Below are 22,741 nucleotides of genomic sequence, written 5' to 3' on the forward strand. Positions count from 1 at the left end.
CATATTCACTGTCTTGAAAACGATCTTTACCCCAAAACATGAGATCCATCACCTCAAACCTAATATCTAGAGTAGAATTTTCGTAAAAAAAAAAAATTGGATAGTGAAGTTCGGGCAGTGCGGTGTTAGTGTTAATGTTACCTCCTTATCCTTTGTGGAGGACGATATCTTGTGCTGTGATAATGTGATGTGCTACTCTCAATAGAAACAGAGTGCTATATATAGAGAAAAAAAGGTGTAATATACTAATGAATAGGTTTATCTGGAGTGTAATAGTAGTGATCAACTCATGTGATCTCACAATTTTCTAACCAATATCAACACATCTTTTCCAATCCACATTGAATTTGGATTGGACGTCAACTTTCATTTTTTTAAGAAAGATACACACATTCACGCCTTTCCTCTTTTACACTTTATGACTCACAGAGTGAAGCAATTTATTTTTTTTATATAGTTTATTTTTTTATATTAAATGGTGTAAAAGTAAAATACTATAGAAAAATACAATAAAGAGGGTGATAATTTCAAATGTTGCAATGAAAAAACAAGAGAATTGAATATGTACCAGATAATAAGGAAGGGTGGTGGTGATATGTGACTTTGAGATTTTTAGAGTTAGTTACTTCTATTAGTATTTCATAAATATCATTAAAAAAGGTTTTGATTGCGAAGATTTGTGATTAATTCACATATGAAAAAAGTTAATTTTTTCTAAATCTACATAATTTGATTAAAAAAAAAATACTCTTGTTTCCCTATAATCTTGCAAAAATAAGTATTTAAGATATTAATTATTTTAAATAGATTATTAATATATTTTAAATATAAATTAGATAAAATCACTATGATGGTGGGACCCTCCTACCGAAAAGGCATGCTTTGTTCCGGGCCCGGCCCGGCCCGGCCTGAAAGCCTGCCCTGCTAGCTTTACAAAATTAAGCCTATCGAATAATGGTTATTGCAACTCACTCTTTCTTTCCACTGTGTGTTTGAGAGAGAGATGGAGAGATCAAAGAAGAAGGTGCTGCTTTTCTACTGTGTGGAAGCTGAGGATTTGGCACGCAAAGTTGCTGCTCAATCCAACCTCATCCAGCTTCAATCCATCAACTGGAGGTTAACCCAAAACCCCAACCTTTAGATGTATATTGAATCGGAAATTTATGTAAAGTTTCGATTTTTATTTGGTTGGAGAGAGAGACTACACTGCACTTTCTTCTCCTGTTGTTAATGTAAATTGGGGTGTTGTCTTTTTTTCATTCTTTCAATGAGTTCTTGTTGTTTTTTGCAATGCAATTATTCTCTGTTTAGAATGAATTGGTTCTTTGCTTAGAGAGATTTGGTGTAAAAATCCATTCTTTTCTTGGCCTCATATCTAAAAGAATAGTTTTTTTGCAGGAGTTATGTTCTCACAATAAGAATTGATTAAGTTCAATTCTGTTTCTTGAACTCACAGAGTGATTATTTGTGTCTTAGGAACTTAATCTGAGTGGTGGGAGAGTGATTCTTGTGTGTTACTTTCTGCAGAATTGGTGAGGGCTTTGTTGAGATTGTTGTGTTTTATTTTATGCAGGAGAGTGATTCTTGTGTGTTACTTTCTGCTGAATTGGTGAGGGCTTTGTTGAGATTGTTGTGTTTTATTTTATGCAGGAGCTTTGCTGATGGATTTCCGAATCTGTTCATTAAAAATGCGCATGATATACGGGGCCAGCACGTTGCGTTTCTAGGATCGTTCAGCTCCCCTTCGGTCATATTTGAGCAGCTTTCGGTCATTTACGCACTTCCAATGTTGTTCTGTGCCTCATTCTCTGTTGTGTTGCCATTCTTTCCGACCGGCTCCTTTGAGCGAATTGAAGAAGAGGGTGACGTTGCAACTGCGTTTACCTTGGCCAGAATGCTGTCGAATACTCCTATCTCGAGGGGTGGTCCAACCAGTCTGGTTATCTATGATATACATGCTTTGCAGGTTCCTCCCTTGTTCCAATTCTATTGTTTATGTCGTTTATATCAGGTGCATCGTTGCAGTATTTTCGCAAACAGGGCTAATTTGCTTCTTTGGATTCTACTATGATTTTACATTTCTTTGGTTTCAACACCTCTTATCATCTGCCATTAGTGTCAAAAAAAAGTTTGGCCTTATTTGTTTCATTTCGAGAATGCTAGTCAATTACGAATGATTTTAGTCCTTTGTGAAGACTCCAACTAGAAACGTAACATCTCTCGGATGGGAATATCATACTTTACTTACGTCTTCTCCTTTCTACAGGAGAGGTTTTATTTTGGTGATAGTATTCTACCTGTTTTTGAGAGTGGGATCCCACTATTAAAGGAACGGCTTCAGCAACTTCCAGAATCGGATAAGGTTATTGTTGCTTTTCTCAGTGATTTTGATGATCTTAAAAACAATCAGGATGGTTTTCTTCTGTCAATTATGTTAGAGGACGTTGCCTGACTTCAGTTTCATTGCAGATAGTTGTTGCGTTTCCAGATGATGGAGCGTGGAAACGATTCCACAAGTTGCTTGATCATTTTCCTATGGTTTGTTCTCCTTTGAAAAATTATCAACGTTTTCCTCTTTTGCTTTGCGTTTCTGATGCGAGCATTTCACGTCCCCCGTTTTTGGCCTTTTAGGTCATCTGCAACAAAGTCCGTGAAGGCGACAAGAGAATAGTGAGGATAAAAGAGGGCAATCCCGCTGGTTGCCATGTCGTCATTGTTGACGACTTAGTACAGTCAGGAGGCACCTTGATCGAGTGTCAGGTATTCCTTTTCGACTTTGAATACACCTTGACTGGATTTCTTGAGGCTTTTACTGTTTGATCATAGATTTAATTGTGAGTGAGCTTGATTTGATTCAATATATTTCTTTTGTTGTTTTATCAGAAAGTTTTGGCAGCACAAGGTGCAGCAAAGGTGAGTGCATATGTCACTCATGGTGTGTTTCCGAAGAAGTCTTGGGAGCGTTTCGTTCACAAGAACGACAATGCATCTGAAGTTTCAGGGAAGGCGTTCGCCCACTTCTGGATCAGTGACTCGTGCCCCCTGACCGTTGAAGCCATCTCCGGAAAAGCTCCTTTTGAAGTGTTGAGCCTTGCAAAGTCTATATCCGACGCCCTCCAAATCTAAGGCCCGAACGGCCACCGGAGGAATCCATTGCTCAACTATGACTGTGTTACACTAGAGTTTTCATTTTTGAATGTAGAATTTGGTAATCTTGTATTTTTTGGATGATATATATTTGACTATTTGGTATTTTTGCCAAGATCTATCTTTTCATGAAAAGTGGATATCACAGACATAAACAAAGAATCAAAAGAATAATTTCATTGAATCTCAGTCAATTCTATAAACTTCTATGCACATAAATGAATGAACAATAAAACAAATACTAGTTGTTAAAAAGAGCAGAGACTGGAAGAACTGAGCAAAGGAAACAGCAATGGACACAGCTACACCAATTTCTTCGTCTCCGATTGTTAAACCATTAGCTTATGTCGTTTCAGCTTTCACTTTGAGAATCGAGCATCCATCGCAAAAAAAGTGGATACGAAAGTGAAGACTGCAGAAGACTTCAATGAATGCAAAAACTGTACAAGAGTCAAGCACGTACTCTAGCACGAAAGTCTTGTTAGATTCAGTTACTCCAAAAACCATACGGCTTCTGATCTTGATCGCCCTTTGGGCTGTCGAGAGCATCTCCTGTGTAAGATCCGTCTGGCTGGCGGACAAAAATGTTCAGATTGCTGGATGAGAAGTTTACCTGAGCCACCAAAGACGCAGCGAATTAGCATTTGAATAGCGATGAATTGTACAACTGAGAAATTTGATGAACACCAATGAAAACTCTGTGGCACAAACATAGCATACCAAATGATCAGATTCTTGGCCCTCGGATTGGAAAAGAATTGGTCGAAACCGCTTATCTTCATTCATCAAACTTGAGTTCTGAAAATGTGAAACGAGAGCGACGTTTCCCTGGATTCTTGCATATGCCAAGGCCGCAACTTTTTCGCTATTGAACTTTTCCCATTTCTTGCCATCAAATGCCTTGAGAGACGAGGCGCGTGGCGTGAGTCAAATTAGTCTATTATTCGGAATTCGTTGAAACAATGGCCTTATGCAGCCAGGGAAGGAAAGAAATACCTCAAAAAGTGAGATGATGTGAAGAGGAGAGACCATATTAATGAAGGCATATCCAACATTGCACTTATTCTGGATCAAGAAAGTTGAGATATCGAATCAAGATTCGATATTTAATCACTAGAAGAGGGAAGAGTTGCTCAAACTAAACACATAGTACTTACCTTGAAGTCTATTGGCAAATAGAGGAAATCGTATGCACCCTTATGCGTTTCATCGATAGTTAGGAGAAGCATCTTCGAAGTGTACCTTCAGAGATGCACGAGAAGACAAAACAGATAAGGAATAGGCATTCAGAATACAAAAACACATATAAGGCGAGCATCACGAACTCTTACTTGTTCGGGATGTTTTTAATCATCAAAGTGGTCCTAGTATCTTCACCATTTCTGATCTTTTCCAAATCGAGTTGGTATTGGCTTTTACTGTCCATTTGGCTTCCACTGTCAGCCCTTCTTCGACCACGATCCATTGCTCCATCATTGCCTCCAAAATACATAGGACCATTTGTGGACATTGGCATCATTCGGGAGCTAGAAGAACCACTTTCAACGAAAAAACCAATATGTCTTTCCATCTGAATACACGATGGAGCCGATCCAACATGAAATGGGAAGCCGATTCCATGTGCTCTAGACGGAAATGGGAGCCCTTTCTGTGAGGTAATGAGGTCGGAGTTGACAGCGGGACTTCCCCAAAGAAACTGAGGACCAGAAAGCGTTCCTACACTGGACGGCTTGGAATCACTAAACGATGAAGCGGTTCCAGGACTTAAACTTATCATCGAGTCCGGAGCAGAAAAGTGTTGCTGATAGGGTGCTCCATGCTCCCCGTTGGTAAATACCCGATTCGAATGGCTTATTCGTGAACCGATGGGTGAAATCTTTACAGGGCTGACCCTTCCTCCAAATAGAGGAGACTGACTGTAACCGTGCAAGGACTTTTGCTCGACCGGGCTGCCAAAATACTTCCAAATACCTGCAGAGACACCATAATTGTTAGTTTATGAATCAAAGCTGTAACAGATTGTTTGATACACAAACTCTCAATTAACATGCCTGGAGGAGAGTTGCTTATGGGTGCACCGGTTGGACGGCAGAGACCTCGAGCTTCGTCTAGTTCCTGATCTTGGCTCGGTTGCAGCAGTGAGCTGGAGGAGAGGCATGATGAGTTAAAGAAGCAAGATTGTAACTATCCAGTAAAAAATCATGACAAAAACTTGTGGAAAACAGCGCCAATGTAGTCGAAAACAAGCATGGTTTTTAGAGGTTACCTGCGACGAGCACCACCAGGCCGGCTAGGTTCAAGCTTTATGCGCTTTCCAGCTATGTCGCATCTGTTCAAAGCCTGAAGAGCTGCATCTGCACCTCTAACGTCATAAAACTCGACGAACTTGTGGTGTCGTTTATGTGGTGTTTCCCTTATCTACAGTGAATGCAATTCAGTTCATCAAATACAAGTAAACAAACTAACATCTCTAGATGCATGCTACTACTCGACACGTTAAGAAGATTTACCTCCTTCACGCTCCCGTAAGCACCAAAAATTTGGCGAAGGTCGTCATTAGATACAGAATCATCCACATTGAACACCACCAAAGTTCCCTGGTTGAGATCTTTTTCAGATGGATTGTCCTGCACGTACCAAGAAACGATGGTCGTATAAGGTATAAGCGAAAACACAGCAAAATCAACAGATGTCAGGGGTTCACACCTTTGGAATTGAGAAATGGATGTCGAGTTTCCTTCGCCTCAGGGGCGTATTTTGCAAGCCACGCATTGCACTTCGAGCAGCTCTGATGTCATAGTAAGATATCATCACAAATCCCCTATGCTTGCAAGCTGTATAAAGAGTTCTGATATCTCCATATTGCTATTAGGCACAAGCAGAAAGAAAAAATAGAGCACGAATCAGTATTTTTCGTACGATATTTGAGAAGCTAAAAATTGAATATGAATCAAGTTACACAGACACATACCTCAAAGAGAGACTTCAGTTCAGAATCTTCCACACTACTGTTGATATTGCGAACGAACAATGTCCTTGAAGGGTGCTCTCCGTATTGATGTTCACTACTAACCGATACAACGCCATTTGCAAAGACATATTGTGCAATGCTGCTGGGACCAATAGAGTCAGGACTCATCCTTGATGTCCCGGTGAGTAGATTTCCAGGTTCGATTTCCATTCCGCCTCCACTTGCAAAAATATCATCATCCAAGTCCTCAAGTTGAGTTGGCAACCAAGAGAGATCGAAATCGTCAGAAAGTTCATCTTTGTCAACAGGGAGTGGATCAAGAACTTCATCTTGTAGTTTTAGTTTGTTAAGGCTAGGAAATCCGTCCTCCAGCGACAAACCACTTTGGTTGGATTCATTAAAATTAACTACAAACAGAAACAAGAGTCCACAATAAAACAAACGAAAATCAAGATAATGCCATCAAGATTTCAATTGCTTGTACTTACGCTTCTCATGAAAAAAGACGGGCAACGAAGAAGAAAACAGCCTAGCATCGCTAGAGGCATGATATGCGTTTGTCCTTCCAGGAAGCCCCCACACGTTTTTTTCTTTCCCTACGGTACTCATGAATGGGATTTCAGGCAGGCCTAGAACTCGGAACTTTGCTTAAATCAAATCACTTCCTGCAAGAAACACAACATCAATGATACAACAATATCAACTCTTGTGTTGGCAAATCAATAGCTACAATTGATGTTATCATTCATAAAGTGAAAGAAAGAACAAAAATCTGAATAAAAACAGTAGTATAACTAATAAAGAAAACTATTTTCAAATATCTTCAATGGCTAAGCAAAACAAGAAATTATAATTACATAGGAAAAACATCCCCATATTGAAAATATCACAATTAGATTCACAAAAAGTTTCCTCTCATCAAACTGTATTATTAAACCTTCCAAATTAAAGCACAACAAACTCAATTCTAGTTTATAAATGTAAAACTACCTAGTTTTATTCAACCATAGGCAACTAATGAACATAGCTATAAACCCAAAACCCATAAACTGATTTTCCTAAATCAAATAAACACAAAGAAACAGTCTTGTTAATAACTGCAAAAATTCAAAACTTCTACTCGAACACATGCAGCTAGCAACACAATCAAGATAAAGATCACAACTTTACCACATAAAGATCACAAATTTGCATTACAATGTACTCAACTTTAGAATTTGAACACAACCCAACATGTATAACCATAGGCAACTTATGAACATAGCTATAAACCCAAAAACCCATAAATTGATTTTCCTAAATCAAATAAACAAAAAGAAACAGTCTTGTTAATAACTGCAAAAATTCAAAACTTCTACTCGAACACATGCAGCTAGCAACACAATCATGATAAAGATCACAAATTTACCACATAAAGATCACAAATTTGCATTAGAATGTACTCAACTTTAGAATTTGAACACAACCCAACATGTATAACCATAGGCAACTAATGAACATAGCTATAAACCCAAAAACCATAAACTGATTTTCCTAAATCAAATAAACACAAAGAAACAGTCTTGTTAATAACTGCACAAATTCAAACCTTTTACTCGAACACATGCAGCTAGCAACACAATCAAGATAAAGATCACAACTTCACCACATAAAGATCACAACTTTACCACATAAAGATCAAAAATTTGCATTACAATGCTCTCAACTTCAAAATTTGAACACAGCCCAACATGAACATGAAGAAATTATCATGACCCACCTTAATTTTGCAGTGCAATCACAAGTTGGTTTCTCAAAACAACACACATAGAGCAGAAAAACAGAGCAAGAAGAAGAAGAAGAAAATTCTGGGCTCGGTAGAGAAGAGAGGAAGTCAACAAGGAAGAGAAAGAAAGAAATTCAGAAGCTATAGAGATGAAGAAAACAAAGCACAACTTACTTAAAAGCAGAGGAATTGTTAACTTCCACTCTTTCACTTCCTTCTCTCCCGCTGTGTTTCAATTTGATTTTGAAAGATAGTTACCGTGTTCAATTTAATCTTTAATTGGAGGCATATTTATTAAACTTTCTCAAGCAATTCATATGGTAATAAATTTTAAGAGCATATTATATTACCTTGAGAAAAAGATTTGATGACAGGGATCGTGATCGCTTATCCAAAAGTGTTAATTGGATAACATTTATTGCTCATCAATAGTCAATAATGTGTAACTTGATTATTTAGATTAATTAAATTGCACAAGATAAAGAATTTGAGAGTGCGAGGACTTTCCTTGAATAATAACTTACCTTAAAATGTCAAACCCCAATTACCTAAACTAAATAATAAAGTAAAATTGGAGTATTTTATTACTTTATATAATTAAATATTTATTATTTATATAATGATATAAAAATTTTGGATGTAGCTGAAGATATGATTTTTCTAAGTTGGATAACGTTTTGATTAAATTGAACACCGAGAGAAAATAACAATAATTTGACTTAGTTGTGCTTTTGTGTGTACGCAGTGTTTTTGTGTAAAGCAAACAATATTTTTGAGCACTACGGAAATTTGATATCTAAAAAGAGTTCAAAAATTTTTACACAAAAAGATCATACGAATGAATTTTTTGTATTAGTGTTGCAGATAGAATATATTAGTAGCTAATATCATGAACTATAACTAAATTCTGGATTTTATTATGAACTTAAAATATAGCAATGGTAAAATCATAAACTTTGGTCGTATTTGTTTTCCACAATTAATGACTCTTGGCGAAATCGATTCATATAGTATGACTCGTCAAAGAGTTCTGATGAATGCAAAATCAACGATGTTGTTTGAATAGATGTAAATGACATCATTTAATGCAAACATTGCGATTAAACATCAATAGTACATTTTTGTCATGTTCTAAGTTGCACAAACTTTGGGTTTGAGTATTCAGTACTCATGTCTGTTATTCATTTCTCCATATATGATTTGAATTTGCCGGAAACATCAATAGTGAGTGTTGTGACGGAATAAGGTAATTGAGTAATCGAAACAAAGAGAAACGTAAAGAGACAGTTCACCAACGTTGTGTTGGCTATATCTACTGGCACGAATGGGGAGCAGATTGTATTATAATTGCGGTTACAGATTACCGAATTTTGTGCTCTACTTCCATATAAATAGACACACAAGACGGACTGAGTCCAGTATGACAAATACGACCTAATACGACAACATAGCATACGGTCGGACTCTTCCCCTTGGACCACTGGCGGACCTACACTCTTCCCCTAATGAATTCATTTTTTAAATTATTTTCTACTATAAATTCTAAAATTTATTCATATTCTATACACATTATTATATAAAAGCCCCTATTAATAATCTGAGTTACCTACAAATTTATTTTAAGATAAAATTTGAGAATTTAGCCCCTACTTACGTGTATTTATGCGTCCGCCACTGCCCTGGACCTCAGACAGCGAAACCCTATTTGAATAGCGGCAAATCATATAGATTCAAGACATTGTAACAATGAGAAATCCCAACAAAAACAATAGACATGATCAAAGTTTGTACTACTACATATTTTATAGATACTTATTTAAAAAGGATTGATCATTAATTAATTTCTTAAAAAATGAAATGCTTCTCAACGGCTAAGCTCAGCTTCTTCCCCACCTGATTGTGACGTCACTATAAACATCTTTCTCTCTCTAAAATCCAACTTCCCCTCTCTTTCTCTCTCTAGATTTGGCCTCAGATCTCCCCCACACGAGCCCCACAGCAGCTATGGATCCTCCACATCCACACATTCGCACGCAATTGATACTCTACAAACCTCAATTCCGCATATAAACACTATCAGAGGTTTAGAGCTGCAGAGAGGAGATGCTTTCTGCCGCTTTTGCTGCTCTATGACTGCGGGCGAGGAGGTTGAGGAAGGCGAAAGAGGAGAAGCGGCGCGTTTTATGACCGATCGCTTCCCCTTTCTCTTCAGCAAGCGCACGCGGTGGGACTGCTCCTTCGCCGTCCGCAGCCGCGGCCGATGGGGCAAATGCGGCTGAATTTGTGCGATTGAATGCTGATTGAGTTTTATCCCTTCAATTGGGGATTTTATTAGCTGCTGCTGCTGCTGAGAATTCTAATTTGGGGGAAATTTGAGTGTTTTTTTTTTCTGGCAATGCAGCCTGATCAACGGAAGAAAGTGAGCTCCTTGTTTTTGCAGTGATGTGAAAGATGATGAATTGCTTTTGCTGTTTTGGATTTTGGATGATTAGTTTTTGCTGATAGAGTTTTATCTATTCAATTGGGGATTTTTGAAGCTGCTGTTGAGAATTCTAATTTGGGGGAATTTGAGTTTCTTTTTTTTTTGTTTTTTTTTTCTGGCAATGCAGCCTGATCAACAAAAGAAAGTGAGCTCCTTATTTTTTGTATGCTGAATTGCTTTGTTGTTTTGGATTTTGGATGATTAGTTATTGCTGGTGGGATTGAATTGGAGCAGTCTGATGTATGACAATTTTCAGTAACTTTTTTTTATAAATTCATGCTTCTGATTTCTGTTTTGTCTTCTCTCTCATTTTAAAAGTTGACTTGTATGTATCTTAATTGTGTGAGAATTTAATTTTGTCCTTTTGTGGGCACTGCACTGTACAAATGTCTTGCCATTGTTTTCTTGAATAGTTGAGTTCATATGGCTATTGCATTGCCCCAGGTTTGCATACAAATATTTCAATATCTGATGATGTATTATAGATGATAGTTTTCATGATAGTTTAGGTGTGTTTGAGATGTATTGACTTGATTATCTCTTTGTTGTGAGGGCAAGATTATTGTTTGTTCCTACTTTTAGTTAGGGATAAACCATTCTTTTTCTGGAGTTATGAATTTGTCTGGTTCTGAAAAATGAATGGAACTGATAGTAATTTGTTAACCTGCTACTTTTCCTACACCATATGGTGATTGGAATGGTTTATGGTGTAGCAACAAAGTAGGATCTGTCTGAAAACATATTGCATTTCTGATGAACAGAAAGCTCTCTTAGTTGTCAATGTGCTGTTATTGTTGGTTGATTTACCCTCTTTTGTTTCAATGGACTAACATAGTTCTCATTCCATGAAACAGAGTTCAGTGGAGCCGGAATTCTTTTCTGAATATGGTGATGCGAGCAGGTATAAGATCCAGGAGGTGATAGGTAAAGGCAGCTATGGTGTTGTTTGCTCAGCAATGGATACTCATACGGGTCAAAAAGTGGCAATAAAGAAAATACGTGATATCTTTGCCAACGTTTCTGATGCTGCTCGAATACTTCGGGAGGTGAAGCTTCTGAGGCTTTTGAGGCACCCGGATATTGTTGAAATAAAGCACATTATGCTTCCACCTTCAAGGAGAGACTTCAAAGATATATATGTTGTTTTCGAACTCATGGAATCGGATCTACACCAAGTCATTAAGGCTAACGATGACTTGACACGTGAACATCATCAATTTTTCCTTTATCAATTGCTCCGTGCTCTCAAATATATCCACACAGGTAAGCCAGACTGCCACACCTCTTTCTCATTCCTCCTATGTTGAAATTAGAAATTAGTGACGTGTCTTAGTTTGCGATAAGGTCAATTGATAACCGTTATTGCTTTCTGCAGCCAATGTATATCATCGAGACTTAAAACCGAAGAATATTCTGGCCAATGCGAACTGTAAACTAAAAATATGTGATTTTGGGTTGGCTAGAGTTGCATTCAACGACACACCTACAACAATATTTTGGACGGTATAAAATACTAAGATCTCGTAGAGAATTTTGTGTTATCAAATTTTTTTCCTTTTATCTATTTCTGAGAGAATTCTATGGGTTTAACACAGGACTATGTTGCTACAAGATGGTATAGGGCTCCAGAATTGTGTGGCTCATTTTTCTCTAAGGTGATTCCATAGCTTCTTGAATCTTGACAGTCTTTGTTGATGAGAAATTTATAATGGTGATCTTTATAGTTCCCGTTGAAGCTTTCACGACATTGATGTTTAAACTTCATGTTTATTCAGTACACTCCAGCAATTGACATGTGGAGCATTGGCTGCATTTTTGCCGAGGTTGTAAAGGGGAAGCCACTTTTCCCCGGAAAGAATGTCGTTCACCAGCTGGATATGATAACTGACCTTCTTGGAACACCTTCTATGGATACCATTTCTCACGTATGCATAGAATGTCTTGAAAATATTTTGATTTTCTTAAATCAGACCCGCTTTTGATGTTCTGATTCTTCTATTCTTTTGTTAGGTGCGGAATGAAAAGGCTAGAAAATATCTTACAAGCATGCGAAAGAAACAGCCGATTCCTTTTGCTCAGAAGTTTCCAAATGCTGATCCTTTGGCTCTTCGGCTCTTGGAGAGGCTGCTTGCTTTTGATCCAAAGGATCGTCCAACTGCTGAACAGGTTTGCTATAACCTTATCTGAGATTTTTTCCCATTTGGTAGTCCTTTTAGTGCTTAGGGTATTAATCATCATTGATTTTCATTTTTTTTTTCTTTTCAATAACTGTTTGTTAATTTACAGGCACTGGCTGATCCTTACTTCAAGGGATTGGCTAAGGCTGAGAGAGAACCATCCTGTCAACCAATCTCGAAAATGGAATTTGAGTTTGAGAGGCATAGGGTGACAAAGGAAGACGTAAGAGAGTTAATATATCGGGAGATACTGGAGTACCATCCTCAGCTACGGAAGGATTACATCAACGGAATCGAAAGAACTACTTTTCTCTATCCTAGGTGACCTATTTCGACACAGTGGCTTTATCGTTTCGACTCCACTAGATTGTTGATTTGGAACATCTCTCTTGTGCAGTGCAATCGATCACTTTAAAAACCAATTCGCTCATTTGGAAGGAAGTGTTGGTAAAAGTGGACAAGTGATTCCACTTGAAAGAAAGCATGCTTCCCTTCCTAGGTATATGCAAACCTAACCCTTTCTTTTCCTTCTTAGTTTAAAACACCGTTATCGCATTTTGACACCGTTTTGGCTCGTTCTCATAGTAGTGTTGGCTTACGATTACGCAGGTCGTCTACAATTGTACATTCTGCTAGTGTACCTCAAAAAGACCAGCCAGCTGTTGCAAATGCAAGGGATCGGCTTAACTCTGAAGAATCACGCAGCAAAAACTCGAGAGATTCTGATGGGCTTCACAGCAGTTTGTCAAGACCCTTACAGCCACCGCAGAGGATCGCACAAGGTACTTTCCCGATTACAATGTTAATCTCTAATACACGAACCGTTATGCTTGTTTCCTGCGTGAAAATCTCACTTCCTACATTCAAATCATACGTAAAACAGCCAAACCAGGCAGAGTTGTCGGCCCAGTGTTGGCATACGAGAATCCAAATTGGGGAAGGATGAAAAGACCAATGGGCGAGACCGGGCGAGACTATCATACTAATGCGAAACAAGCTCCAAACTGCAGCGTACCTGCCAAATTGGCCCCGGATGTGACAATAGACATAGATCACCATCCATATTTTACGAGCCGGGCTGGGGGCACAATGTTGGACTGTCCTGGTGACAGGGTCATCGTAGACATGAATCTGCTGCATGCCGAAGCTCAATTTGGTGCGGCGAAAGTGGAAGTTCAGAGAAAAGTAGCCGTGATGCAGTACGCGGCGGCACAGATGTACTAGCCAGCCGGCAAGGCTCTATGGTTCAAAAAAAGGTAGTGAAAATTGTGAAGTGCAAAACATGCATCAATCTTTCTTTATCTATTTTATAATTTGATTATTTTTTTCAGATTTTGGTTTGGTTCGTTATCATTATTTTGATAAATTTCACTTTTTTCAGTTTGGTGAAAAAAACCCAAAAAAAAATAAATAAAAAGCGAATTTATTTTAATGGTATTGTAAAAATGAAAAGAAATGCTACCCAACATATTTTATGTGAGCATCATATATAACCACCTTGGGTTTTGAATCGTGATGCAGTCTTTTAATTTTATGTTAATTTATCAATAAAATTATAAAATTCTATTGGGCAAAATACATACTTAGGTCCTTATACTCTAGTCAAAATGTTCATTAGGTCCTTGTTCAATTTTTCGTTTTAGTAGGTCCTTATACTTTTATCATAACTTTCATTAGGTCCTTGTATAATCTTTTATTTTAGGGACTTTTTTACATTTATCTTAGATAATAATCTAAATTTAATTAAACTTAATGAACTTTTTAATATTCCATTATTTAACTTAGCATAATCTATAAATATAAATATCATCTTGTTAACCAATAATTTCAATAGTTGTAGAGAATAATAAAGATTAACCGTGGTGATTGAAGATTAAAATCGAAGTTTTTTTAGAATAACTATCTGAATTTTCAATTGATTATTTATATTTATATTGAAAGATACGTTTCCTGAATATTTATAATTATGAGATAAGTTAAATAATAAAATTAAAAGGTTCATTAAATTTAATTAAATATAAATTATTATCTAAGATAAAAGTAAAAGAATATCTTAAAATAAAAAATTGTATAAGGACCTAATAAAAGTTATAATTAGGGTATAAGGATCTACTAAAACGAAAAAAATGTACGAGGATGTGATGAAATTTATGAGAAAGGTAAAAGGACCTATTAAAACGAAAAAATTGTATGAGGACCTAATGAACATTTTGATTAAAGTATAAGGACCTGTTTTGCCAATTCTATTGTGTTAAGTAGGAAAAACTCTATCCCATTTTTTTATTCATATTCATCTCAATCTTTTAAATCAATCTACTCATCACCGGTCTTCCGCTGTTAAATAGTTATGTGGATAGACTTTTATTCCAAATCCAAATCCAAATCCAAATCCAAATCCAAATCCACTCAAATCATTATATAACTATCACTAGGGTTAGCAACATTAGATTTCCAAAATATATTAAGAACATAAATCCATCTAGTATTCGTTAATTTTGACTGAATTTACGGCGGAAGAAATTCACTATATTAAGCCTTAGGCTGAAGCCATATTTTCGCGAGATGACGACTGAACTAATGGAGGAAGGCTTGCTTACAAATCTTCCGGAAGATATCAAGAGAGAGATCCTCAGGAGACTCCCGATTAGAAGCATTGCGAGGTGCAAGTGTGTTTGTAAGTCATGGGGCCAGTTTGCGACGTTGTATAGCCCGAAACCAGGCCTGGCTTTCGCTAATGAAGACACGGGGTTCACGGCCTGCGATGAGGCCTTCCAACCACTTTGCCAATCCTGGTCGCCTCTTCTGCACGGCGATAAAGGTCGTCATGTGATTGGATCAGTTGATGGTTTGATTTTGGTGTGCGCTGGATACCATTTTACTTGTGAGATTCTTTACATATGCAATCCAATTACTCGTGAATATATCAAGCTTCCTCCTCTGCCTAGTACATATGTTTATAACTATGTATATGGATTTGGAGTGAGCAAATTAAGTGGACAATATAAGATTATATTTAGCGATCACAGGTTATGTTTAGTATATACTCTAGGACAAAGAGGGTATTATTGGAGATGCATCTCAGCAGCACCAGGCAACCCCAGTATGCGTCGTGATACAGCTGCATTTTTGAACGGAAATCTTCACTGGTTGGCATCTGATTCGGATGAGAATGTTTTTATATATTGTCTTGATCTTGAAACCGAGCTCTTTACCAGATATTCTACTTCTTCTGGTGATTACGGTAGCCTTGAATACGATACATATATCGTTACTAGATATCATCTTTGTGTTCTAGAGGGTCGGCTATGTTTAAGCAAATATATATCTCCTCATGGAATTGTTATTTGGAGGATGGAGAACTACGGTAATGAGAATTCCTGGATAAAGGAATATACCCTCAACAACTTTTGTAACTTGTATGGACATTTTTATCCGCTTGTTTCGTTAAATGATGACTTGATCTTTGCATCTATTGGTAGATATGATCGTCACCTATTAGTCTACTCCAGAAACACTAAACCTCCTGTGAAAAATCGACGATTTCCCTATTCTTGTTTATATTCCAACGTCGTTATTTACACCCCAAGCTTGATTTCGCTCGAGACCATGGGTATCACAATGTTCAAATCTTGAAGAATAATATTGAGGAATTTGATGTAGCTTTAGAAAAGGTTCCGGAGAAGATTGGTGATTTGAAGGAAAAGAACTGGCTGGCGGCCGGAGTTTCTACAATTGCTACTGTGTTCGTTGCGGCTGGCCTGCTGGCGGTCGGATTTTCGACAATTGCTACGTGCAGAAACAATGATTCAAGCACTGTTTCTATCCTTGATTGATGAGGAAGACTTGTTTTCAATTCTGAAATATTGTTACATTTTAGAAATATTCTATTTACACAATAATATATTTTCCATTCTGTTGATTACTATCATTACACATTAGGCCAAATAATTATTCACATGTGCACTTCCATCATCATTTCAACAATTATTTTTTTGTTAATATATTCACACAACGCTGACTATAGAAAATGTATTCTTAATGATCCCAAATAATTAAATAAATAAAATGTGAATTTTTATTAGGGTAAAACAAACATCAATCTTTCTTTATCTATTGTCTTTGGATGGTTAGGTATGGCTAGATGTGGAAAGTTCTTTTTTCTTGCATTTTTTTGTCAACTTTATTCTTGTCAAATTGTCCCCTCTCTTGTTAATAACATATCCGAAAATCAAATATCCGAAACAAGGGTCCTATTCTAATGCTTATAGCACCCTAATCCAAAATCAAGACTAAATCTCCACCCTTGGATATTAAAATGAGTGGATGAGATTAAAGCTTACAAATCTCAATAAATAGTAGAGAAAATATCAACAAAAGGGTAATATCGTCATTATGTTATCATATGATAATTTTCGTGGGTGTTTTTTTATATCAACATTGTGTATTACAAATATAACAATATGACATTAGAATATCAATACAAGGACAAAACAATATCAACACATTTTTATTGAGATTGAACATGCATAATATTGAGATTTTGCCTACAATATATTGAGACTTTTTTGTTGCATTTGTTGATAAAAGCTGCTTATCAACATGTACGAAAATTAAAAATATAATTTATCAAATTTCATCACCCGAACATCGTCGGAACATATGCAATTGAGATCTCGTTGGAATCCTTATTAAATTATTTTTAATTTGATATAATTTTTGCGAAAAAATAATTTAAATTGAGAGAGTTACGTAAATTTAAAGATTTGAGATGATTTTGAGGAGAAAGAAAGTAGTTAGTTATAATTACTATAGGATTTAACATTAATACCCTTTTAATTTAATTAATAATTATTTAAATTTAAAATATATTACACTTGACATTATATTAACCCCAAGATCTTTTAATATAATGGTTGAAAATTAATCTCAATTTTGAATTGATAATTAATTAGCAATTGATTACATCCCTCCGAAACAAATTAAATTGAATTTAAAAATTTGATTCGTTTTTTTTAATCAGATTTTGGTCTGGTTCGATTTAATTTAATCAGATGTGGAAAGTTCTTTTTCTTCCTTCATGTCAATCTTCCCCTCTCTTGTTATTTTAAAATATCAGAAAATCAAATATCCAAAAAAAATTTAAATGAATTTTATGATTTGAATTTTTTTTTAAAGATTTTGGTTTGGTTCGATATCATTTTTTTTTGTTAAATTTCACCCTTTTCAGTTTGGTGAAAAAACCCAAAAAATTGAGAAGCAAATTTGTTTTAATCGTATTATAAAATTCCATTGTGTTAATTAGGAACAACTCCAATTTTTTATTCATATTCATCTCAATCTTTTAATCAATCTACTCAATCTTTTTATTCCAAAAATCAAATCCACCCAAATCATTATATAACTATCACTAGGGTTAGCAACATTTTTAAATTTCTAAAAAATATTAAGAACATAAATCCATCTAATATTCGTTAATTTTGACTGAATTTACGGCGGTAGAAATTCACTATATTATGCCTTAGCCGAAGCCATATTTTCTTGAGATGACGAATGAACTAATGAAGGAAGGCTTGTTTACAAAACTTCCGGAAGATGTCACTAGAGATATCCTAGGAAGACTCCTGATTAGAAGCATTGCGAGGTGCAAGTGTGTTTGTAAGTCATGGCGCCAGTTTGCTACGTCGTATAGGCCTGAATCAGGCCTGGTTATTGCTAATGAAGACGCGGGGTTCATGGTCTGCGATGAGGCCTTCCAACCACTTTGCCGATTCCAATTGCCTCTTTGTCGCGGCTATAGTTATCGTTATGTGATTGGATCAGTTGATGGATTTATTTTGGTGTGCGGTACCGATAATAGTATTTGTGAGATTCTTTGCATATGCAATCCAATTACTCGTGAATATATTGAGCTTCCTGCTCCGCCTAGTACATATGTTTATAGCTATTTATATGGATTTGGAGTGAGCAAATTAAGTGGACAATATAAGATTTTATGTAGCGATCACATGTCATGTTTAGTACATACTCTAGGAAAAAGAGGGTATTGGAGAAGCATCTCAGCAGCACCAGGCATGAGGCAACCCTAGTATGCCCCGTGATAAAGCTGTATTTTTTAAGGGAAATCTTCATTGGTTAGCATCTGATTTGAGTGATTTGAGTAATCATTTTGTACATTGTCTTGATCTTGAAACCGAGTTTTTTACCAGATATTCTATTCCTTCTCGTGATTATGGTAGCCTTGGATATGATACATATATAACTGGATATTATCTCTATATTTTAGAGGATCGGCTATGTTTATGTGATTATATACCTCCTCATGGAATTGTTATTTGGAGGATGGAGAACTACGGTGATGAGAATTCCTGGATAAAGGAATATACCCTTGAAAACTTTTGTGGATATTTTTATCCGCTCGTTTCGTTAAATGGTGACTTGATCTTTGCGTCAATTATTAGATATGATCGTCAACTATTAGTCTACTCCAAAAACACTGAACCTCTTGTGACATATCGATGATATCCCTATTCTCGTTTATATTTCAGTGTCGATATTTACACCCCAAGCTTTATTTCGCTCGAGACCATGGGTATTCATAATGTGCAAATCTTGAAGAATAATATTGAGGAATTTGATGTAGAAAAGAACTGGCTGGCGGCCGGAGTTTCTACAATTGCTACTGTGTTTGTTGCGGCTGGCTGGCTGGCGGTCGGATTTTCGACAATCGCTACGTGCACAAACATTGATTGAAGGACTGTTTTTATCCTTGATTGATGAGGATAACTTGTTTTCAATTCTGAAAAATTGTTATATTTAAGAAATATTCTATGTTCCATTCCGTTTATAATATCATTACACTTTAGGCCAAATAATTATTCACATGCGCACTTCAATCATCATTTCAACAATTACTTTTTTTGTTAATATATTCACACAATACTAACTATAGAATTGTTTTCTTAATAATCACAAATAGTAATTAAATAAATAAAATGTGAATTTTATTATGGTAAACAGCTTAATTACATAAAATTTCATTGAATAAGAATGTGAAGGGAATCAAATATAGACACACAAGAATGATATAACACAATATTAAATAAATTGATGATGGAATCTTAAAATCTGGAGCGCTTGCACTCGAGAGAAGATCCCTGAGGGAATCTGTTGGAATCTGCGCAGTAATTGTAAACCATGTGTTTCTGCTGAACCCATCTGAGCCTGTTTCTCGCCTTCGCGTCGAGCTCCTGGGTCGCGCAGGGCGTTCCGGCTGCGCACGAGCCGATGTTGAAGTTTCTGTAGTAAGCGGTGAATGGAGCATGGGCCCAGTCGGTCTTCACGCGGCCGCCCTGCGTAGCCCAGTCGTCCGCATTCCAGAGGCTGCAGTATACCCTCATCGGCTGGTTTGTGGGGAAGGCCACGCCCGAGCTACCGTGGTTGTTGAACACTCTGATAGGGCTGTTGTCCACTAGGAATCTGCACATTTTAATATAAAATTAATAAAATAAGAGAGAATTAGTAGAGCTGAGAAAAAAATGATGTGACATATTACTTAAAGTGAAAGGGGATTATATTTTTTTTGACGGACTAAAATAGAAAAAAAAAAACTATTGATTGTGTGGTGTAACTGTGTAAGTGTAATTACATGATTTTGTTGGGGCTCCAGACGATGGTGTAGGTGTGGAAGGCGGCGGTGGGGTCAAACCAGAGATGGAACTGCTGCTCTTTGTCGCCTTTGCCTTCTGAGTACACATTTGTGTGAACTGTGTAGGGATTTCCGCTTGAATTTCCAAGAAATTCGAAGTCTATTTCATCGTGGCCCGGGCCTTGAGACGACAACTGCATTAATTAATTATACCGTACAAATGTTAGCTAAGAAATTTAGTAAAAAATGAATGAATGAATGAATGAATACTAACATAGAAAGTGGTGACGGTTCCGGCTGAGTTTCCCGGGATGAGTTTGAGCTGCATGTCGAAGCGGCCGAATAAGAACTCGTTCTTGGATTGGAAACCGGAGCCAGAGGATTGGTCGAGGGAGAGGGAGAAGCCGCGGCCGCCTTCAAGTATCTTGGCGCGGCCATCGCCAAATGTGGTGACGGTGTCGCGGTAGAAATCGGCGGCGGTCAAGCAGGCTAAGGCAAGAAAGGCTGAGAGGAATGCTAGAATTGATGCTGCCATTTTTATGTATTGAAATAGTTATGAGAGAGAGATGTATTATATATTTGCAATGGATGTTGGAAGTGTATATATAGTTGAGAAAGGTGAGCTGGAAAAGGAAAGCTGGCTATTGAAGAGCAAACAAAATAATTGAACGCGTATATTTGATTAAGCAATGGGTCCAATCCATGATTACATTCGGTTGGCGTCTTCTAACAAGAGGATGTCTTCACCACATATGACTTCAACACAATGTCTATCTCTTTCTCACACACATACATGCACGCATTTAAATTCTCGAAATCGATGAAATGGTAGTTTTGGGCCATGGCTTAACAGTGTCAGAATGATTTGAATTTCGTACGATGTCATTCATTATAATGTATAATGGATTTTGGCTAAGCAAAGCTTGAATTCAATGTTCACCTTAGTCTATCTGATAATTACTACTCCCTCTGTTCTATAGTAATGTGGGCGTTTTTTTCGGCACGGAGATTAAGAAAAATTGTGTTTGATGAGTAAAGTAAAGAGAGAGTAAAGTAGAAAATGAGAAAGGTAGAGAAATGAAGAGAGAATACAATAAGATAGAGTAAAGTAGTGTGGAAAAATGTGTTGAGTTTTACTAAAAAAGAAAATGACTTTATTAATGGAACGTACCAAAATGACAAAATGACTCTATAACTATGGAACAGAGGGAATGTTGCTAGTTATGTTCTAAATTGATACTATGTTGCTAGCCAATATTTGGATATGAGAATTCCTTTTGTACGAAAGTGCATAGGCTATGGAGTATATACATTTAATGAAAAAGGAATAAATTGATTACTAGTATAAATGTATGGTTATATACGTAGACACGTGATAAATTGCTAACTAATTTTCTATCCAAAATCTAGAATATTTCAATTTTGTAAGATAAAATTATTAATACAAAGATGTGTTGATATTTAAATTTACATGTTGTATTGATAAAATTATGCTTTTGTGTTGATAATTTTAATATATATGATTGTTGTATTAATAAAATTATGCTTTTGTGTTGATAATTTTAATATATATGATTGAAAGTTCTGGGTTCTGAATTGGAAATTAGTTTAATTGCTATCCTATGTATGTATATATATTATGGTGTTATTTGACGTACCTAATGAGATTTGGGTGTTGCTTGGTAGTTCATATATTAAATGTAGGCAACATATATATGCGTTGGAAAAATATGATTCACTATTAAAGTTAGGTGTTAGAGGATATATCATTATAATGGAGTATAAATAAACAAGATAAATTGTGATGTTGTTGGTAGAATTATTATATTGATTTTAAATGATGGTAGGCGGCGGTGCCAATTTCTTGGAAGCATCTCATTACACACTACCTACATTTGATGATTTCATAAAAAATCAATTTTTATAAGATGATGTCCCTTTTTTTGTAACACTATAGAAAAATATGATAAGAACTTACATACCTATGATAATATAAGGTATTTTATTTCTCTCAATATATTAATTTATTCATATCAGTTTTTATACTGTAGGAATTACTTATCCTGTAGTTAGAAGTTAGAACTGATAATAAAGACCCATTTCAACAACTTATTGACCTTCAATAATTGTGGAAAAAGGAAAAAATGTAGAGTATAAAATTGGAGACTAGTGGATAAAGAAAAAAATACTATTCTTCTAATTCTATTTATAAGTTATAACAATCAATTAGCTGGAAACGGCGTAAAGCATGTCGTATGAATCTCAAATCGATATCCACCAATCTATATTAGTTTATTGTTTACTTTTAATAAGTTAAGAACTCGGTAGTATTAATTTATTTTCAAATTAAAAAAAAAAAAAAATCTATCTTACGTATTGTTTTATTATTTGATGATATATTGTTTTGTTATTATTTGTACTTTTTTTTTGAGCATATTATAATCTTAAAAAAATACTTTTGTATCGTATTAAGAAAATATCAGAAAATCAATTATCCAAAAAGAAATTTAGTTGAATTTTATAATTTGAATTCTTTTTCAGATTTTGGGTTGGT

General features: G+C 36.0%; 5 protein-coding genes across 6 annotated transcripts; 3 read left to right on the plus strand and 2 right to left on the minus strand.

The window, feature by feature from the left end:
• Positions 1-933: 933 nt before the first annotated feature.
• Positions 934-3,262, plus strand: LOC125196151 (ribose-phosphate pyrophosphokinase 4-like). The gene is made up of 6 exons (XM_048094545.2): positions 934-1,116; positions 1,651-1,966; positions 2,267-2,362; positions 2,470-2,538; positions 2,632-2,760; positions 2,884-3,262. The coding sequence occupies exons 1-6, from the start codon at positions 1,004-1,006 to the stop codon at positions 3,124-3,126; spliced, it is 966 nt and encodes a 321-aa protein (XP_047950502.1). The 5' UTR covers positions 934-1,003; the 3' UTR covers positions 3,127-3,262.
• Positions 3,263-3,306: 44 nt separating this feature from the next.
• Positions 3,307-8,183, minus strand: LOC125196150 (protein MEI2-like 2). Of its 2 annotated transcripts, none has more exons than XM_048094544.2 (12): positions 8,058-8,183; positions 6,607-6,783; positions 6,119-6,525; positions 5,854-6,012; positions 5,658-5,774; positions 5,414-5,565; positions 5,199-5,290; positions 4,479-5,118; positions 4,305-4,389; positions 4,144-4,212; positions 3,868-4,047; positions 3,307-3,760 (listed from the first exon to the last, which is right to left on the minus strand). In XM_048094544.2, the coding sequence occupies exons 2-12, from the start codon at positions 6,725-6,727 to the stop codon at positions 3,635-3,637; spliced, it is 2,148 nt and encodes a 715-aa protein (XP_047950501.1). In that variant the 5' UTR covers positions 6,728-6,783; positions 8,058-8,183; the 3' UTR covers positions 3,307-3,634. The 2 variants fall into 2 exon arrangements, with proteins under 2 accessions (XP_047950501.1, XP_047950500.1); XM_048094543.2 differs by lacking the exon at positions 8,058-8,183 and adding an exon at positions 7,878-8,013.
• Positions 8,184-9,875: 1,692 nt separating this feature from the next.
• LOC125196207 (mitogen-activated protein kinase 10-like) lies at positions 9,876-13,872 on the plus strand. The gene is made up of 10 exons (XM_048094630.2): positions 9,876-10,302; positions 11,220-11,628; positions 11,741-11,868; positions 11,961-12,020; positions 12,141-12,290; positions 12,376-12,531; positions 12,652-12,863; positions 12,940-13,041; positions 13,152-13,324; positions 13,426-13,872. The coding sequence occupies exons 1-10, from the start codon at positions 10,279-10,281 to the stop codon at positions 13,764-13,766; spliced, it is 1,755 nt and encodes a 584-aa protein (XP_047950587.1). The 5' UTR covers positions 9,876-10,278; the 3' UTR covers positions 13,767-13,872.
• Positions 13,873-14,914: 1,042 nt separating this feature from the next.
• Positions 14,915-16,457, plus strand: LOC125194168 (F-box protein At3g07870-like). The gene has a single exon (XM_048092237.2). It carries the CDS (start codon positions 15,105-15,107, stop codon positions 16,173-16,175), a length of 1,071 nt encoding a protein of 356 aa, XP_047948194.1. The 5' UTR covers positions 14,915-15,104; the 3' UTR covers positions 16,176-16,457.
• Positions 16,458-19,521: 3,064 nt separating this feature from the next.
• Positions 19,522-20,758, minus strand: LOC125194170 (xyloglucan endotransglucosylase protein 1-like). Its single transcript, XM_048092239.2, has 3 exons — positions 20,462-20,758; positions 20,188-20,381; positions 19,522-20,018 (listed from the first exon to the last, which is right to left on the minus strand). Exons 1-3 carry the CDS (start codon positions 20,720-20,722, stop codon positions 19,661-19,663), a joined length of 813 nt encoding a protein of 270 aa, XP_047948196.1. The 5' UTR covers positions 20,723-20,758; the 3' UTR covers positions 19,522-19,660.
• Between the last annotated feature and the right edge of the window lie 1,983 nt (positions 20,759-22,741).

This window comes from Salvia hispanica, chromosome 4 (genome assembly GCF_029641045.1).
Source record: "Salvia hispanica isolate PSC_SH4W2 chromosome 4, Shi_PSC_v1, whole genome shotgun sequence".
NCBI classification, from domain to species: domain Eukaryota; kingdom Viridiplantae; phylum Streptophyta; class Magnoliopsida; order Lamiales; family Lamiaceae; genus Salvia; species Salvia hispanica.